This window comes from Dipodomys ordii, unplaced genomic scaffold (assembly GCF_000151885.1).
Source record: "Dipodomys ordii isolate 6190 unplaced genomic scaffold, Dord_2.0 Scaffold101, whole genome shotgun sequence".
In the NCBI taxonomy this organism is placed as follows: domain Eukaryota; kingdom Metazoa; phylum Chordata; class Mammalia; order Rodentia; family Heteromyidae; genus Dipodomys; species Dipodomys ordii.
The window spans coordinates 3,181,063-3,184,920 of record NW_012267317.1 but is presented as its reverse complement, the minus strand read 5'-3'; the positions used below and the strand labels follow the sequence as shown (position 1 = coordinate 3,184,920).

At 52.8% G+C, this 3,858-nt stretch overlaps 1 protein-coding gene across 1 annotated transcript in view; it reads left to right on the top strand.

Moving 5' to 3' along the window:
• The window catches only part of Galntl5 (polypeptide N-acetylgalactosaminyltransferase-like 5), a 28,167-nt gene that overhangs the window by 9,998 nt on the left and 14,311 nt on the right, over positions 1 to 3,858 (top strand). The window contains exons 3-4 of the mRNA XM_013027227.1: positions 1,777 to 1,943; positions 3,534 to 3,656. Of these exons, the coding sequence (XP_012882681.1) occupies positions 1,777 to 1,943; positions 3,534 to 3,656 (290 nt within the window). The remainder of the gene's footprint in view (positions 1 to 1,776; positions 1,944 to 3,533; positions 3,657 to 3,858) is intronic.

Genomic DNA, 3,858 nt, shown 5'->3' with positions numbered 1-3,858 from the left:
CCTGCCCGGGCTGGCTTTGAACCGCGATCCTCAGATCTCAGCCTCCTGAGTAGCTAGGATTACAGGCGTGAGCCACCAGCGCCCGGCTTTTTTTTTCTTATTTTTGCTTATGTGGTTCTGAGGAATCGAACCCAGGGCCTCATGCATGCAAGGCAAGCACTCTACCACTGAGCCACGTTCCCAGCCCCACAGCTCCTAGTTTTGTTCAGCTTTATCTACTGTTGGCCTGATCTGCTTCCTGTTTCTGGTCTGGTCTTTAGCATCAACTTCCTGTTACTAATTTGGGGCTTCATTTGTTCTTCTTTTTCTAGTTTCTTAAGGCGCAGTGAAGGTTGTTTGCTTTGAATGTTTTTGACCATTGGGTAAGCACCCTTGCATGCATACTTTACGCCTTCACAGTCCTGTTTGTGGGGGGAGGCGTTTGAATGAGACTGCTCAGCTCTGGCCCAGGCCCCGTGACTTCTCACGCTGTGTGGACATCACAGCCATCATCCGCTCACCCACGTGCCCACGCAGGGGCTGGGAATGCTGCTGTCTCCTTCCATGACACCCTCAGCCCACCTTTGCCCAGCAGGGGCTGCCCAGGATCCCTGAGCCTCGCCCGCCTGCCCCTTCTGCTCCGGCATTCCCGGGGGAACTGCTCCCCAGGAACCATAGGTTTATATTCTGACCCCACCGCCAGCCGCAGCCCTTAGCCCAGGACTGGCGACTGAGCCAAGCTCAGGCAACGAAATGTTGCCTGGCAAGGGGGGGGGGGAGGGAAAGAGAAAGTCTTACCATTCCTCCTTGGGTGTTGGACTGAGTATAAGATCCTCAGTGGACCACATCTCCCACCCTTGGAGGCGACAAAGTGTACAGCGAGGAGCCATTCTGCAGAAGGAGAACAAAGAGCACGTCATACGCAGCCCTAAGCAACAAGCCGCTGTGCTGGAATTTTACGTGTGTGATCCACGGAACCCGGTGGCTCTGAGAGCCAGGCTGACGCTCCCAGCTCCGTGTCTATTGTTCCCAGGTTGAGAACCAGAGCAGCACTGAGAGAGCGCCCAGGTGGCCGGCAGGCCTGCGCTCCAGCCCCTCGCTCTCTGAAGCTCCGGCCCCCTCCCAGACCTCCTATGACACACGCGTGTTACCCAGGAGTGCACCTCCCGGACCTCGTATGACACACACGTGTTACCCAGGAGTACACCTCCACAGAGCTGGCTTTTTAAGTTAGCTCCAAGAGGTTTCAGTAATTTACAACCCCCGAATTCCAAGGTAACCAAGTGGTGATATAGTAGCATAAATAATGGTTGATATTTGCTAGAAATACTACTCAGCTCCTAGGTTTCCCTCATACACACAAAATACTTTTTTTTAAAAAAAGCACCTTTTTGTCAACTACATGGAAGGAATCCAACCACATGCTGCAGCAGATAATCTGAATCTAAAAATAAAGCATGGTGAGTTCTTTGAAGGTTGTACAATATATGTCATATGAACCTCTCCGTGTGTGTTTAGTGATTTTTTTTAATCATAGAAACTAAATACGGACCCAATTTGTGTTTGTACTAAGAAGATCACAGCAACGTCAGGAAAGGGGAATGACAGAATATTCTGAGTGTTAGAATATACGTAGTAAAGGGGAATTCTTTGTACTTAATTTTGACATTCTTCCATGTGCTGTCATTGTGTGGTCATAATGATCAATGGAAGGAAGAAAGATGAACATAAAGTCTGAATGAGTACCCAGAACATCACAAGCTCTGAATCGTTTCTTCCTGTTATTTATTCCTGCAGATGTTATCATAAGAATTATCCGGTTCATCTGCTTACTGCCAGCGTGATCATTTGCTTCCACAATGAAGAATTTAACGCCTTGCTCCGGACCGTGTCCAGCATCCTACACCTCACTCCACCCTACTTCCTTCAAGAAATTATTTTGGTAGATGACAAGAGCGAATTTGGTAAGATGGGACACTAGGGATGGAACCGGCTGGAGGGGGCGGTTCTCAATGGTGACAATGGAGGATTTTACACAAAGGCGGTCTGGGTGGAACTCAAAGTGGACCTGTGCCAGTGCCATCTGTGCCCAGGCTGACTGGCCTGATGACTCTTTCATGAGGTCACCTCATCTTTAGAGCTCACTTCTAGAGGAAGTGACATCCACATAGAGGCTGGAAATTATCCAAGTGGAGAGGAAAGAAGAAGAAGGAAAGGTATTTTAGGTGGAGAAAGTGGCATTGTGGAGCCCCAAAGGGAAGAGAGAAAAGATGGCGAGTTTGGAGTAGTTCTGCAATTTCTGTAGTTTATGTAAAGGAAGAGAAGAACTGGGAGAATCGGGAGAAGGGAACAAAGCCAGCATTTTTAAAAAGTAGCTAGTTAGCTAGGTGCCAAGGGTTCATGCCTGTAATCCCTGCTACTCAGGAAGCTGAGATCCCGAGGATCATGATCCAAAGCCAGCCCAGGCAGGAAAGTCAGAGATAGTCTTATCTTCAATTAAGCAACAAAAGGTCTGAAGGGGAGCTGTGGCTCTCGTGAGCAAAAAAGCTCCGGGACAGTGCCCAGGCCCTGAGTTCAGGCTCCAGGACTGGCGTACACAAGAACAACGAAAGCTAGTCCTAGTGGGCGTTTCTCTCAAGTACACGGAGAGTGGATGAATGAGGACTTCATGCAGCGACCAGACCCGATCTGGGTACTTTACATGAAAAACTGGACTTTGCCCAACTGCACTGAAGCATTATCTCTCTAAGCTTACTGCACTTTAAAAGGATTGTCCTATGAGGACAAGCCTGCCCTGTGGGTCTGGAATTCACCTTCGGGTTTACACCTGGGTCCAAACCCTAGGATGCAAGCAGTACCACGGCGATGTCTCCCCCCCCCCCCCCACACACACATTGCGAGTCTGACCTGGGATGGCCTGGGAAGAATAAGATGAGAAGCAGCAGCAGCAGGATGCTGGGCCAGGGGAGGGGCCCGGGAGCCCCCGTGGGGGTGAGTGCCACTCCAGCCGGCCTCACTGCGTCGCCTGCCAGGGACGTCATTTCTGGGGGAGTTGCCAGCCTCTGGGAATTGAGGCCCACTTATTTCTTGGAGCTGGAAGTGAGGAGGAGAATTGTCTCAGCTGCTCTGCTTCGAGTCGCCCTCTGGGCACCCTCTGCGGAGCAGGAGTTTGGTGGCTCGCTGGGGAAGCGGTCATTGTGAGGTGGTGGCCGCTGCTGGGCCACGGATGTGAACTCTGCACCCCCCCCCGCCCCCCAGGCTCAAGGGCCGCGGATGTGGCTCTGGGAGAGGCCAGGAGTCCCCGGCCGCTCACCACGCAGGGTGCTTAGGCAGCCACAGGGGCTTCGTGCTGGGGAGGTTCAAGTCCGGGGCCTGGCCTTTCACTAGAAGCGAAGCGCAGGAAAAGGTTTTCCAGGGGGCTGTGCTGACTAGCCCCGTTTTGCTCAGGCAGCGTCGGGGAAGGCGCGGTGGGCTGGGACTCGGCCCGAACCTCGCTCACCGGCTCAGGCGTGTACTGCCATTTACCAATGGTCACGTGTGGGATATTTTCCCAGATGACTTGCAAGGAAAACTCGAGTATCACCTGGAAGTTTTCCAGAGGAATATTAAATTAGTGAGGAACAAGAGACGAGAGGGGCTGATTCGATCGAGGCTGATTGGAGCTGATTCTGCCACAGGTATGAACAGCCGCAGGGTGACTGCTGGTGGCCTAGAGGCTGGCTCTCCAGAGCAGGGGTCGCCCTCCGCCCTCCGCCCTCCGCCCTCCGCCCTCCACCCTCCATCCTCCACCCTCTATCCTCCATCCTCCATCCTCCGCCCTCCATCCTCCATCCTCCATCCTCCATCCTCCACCCTCCACCCTCCACCCTCCACCCTCCA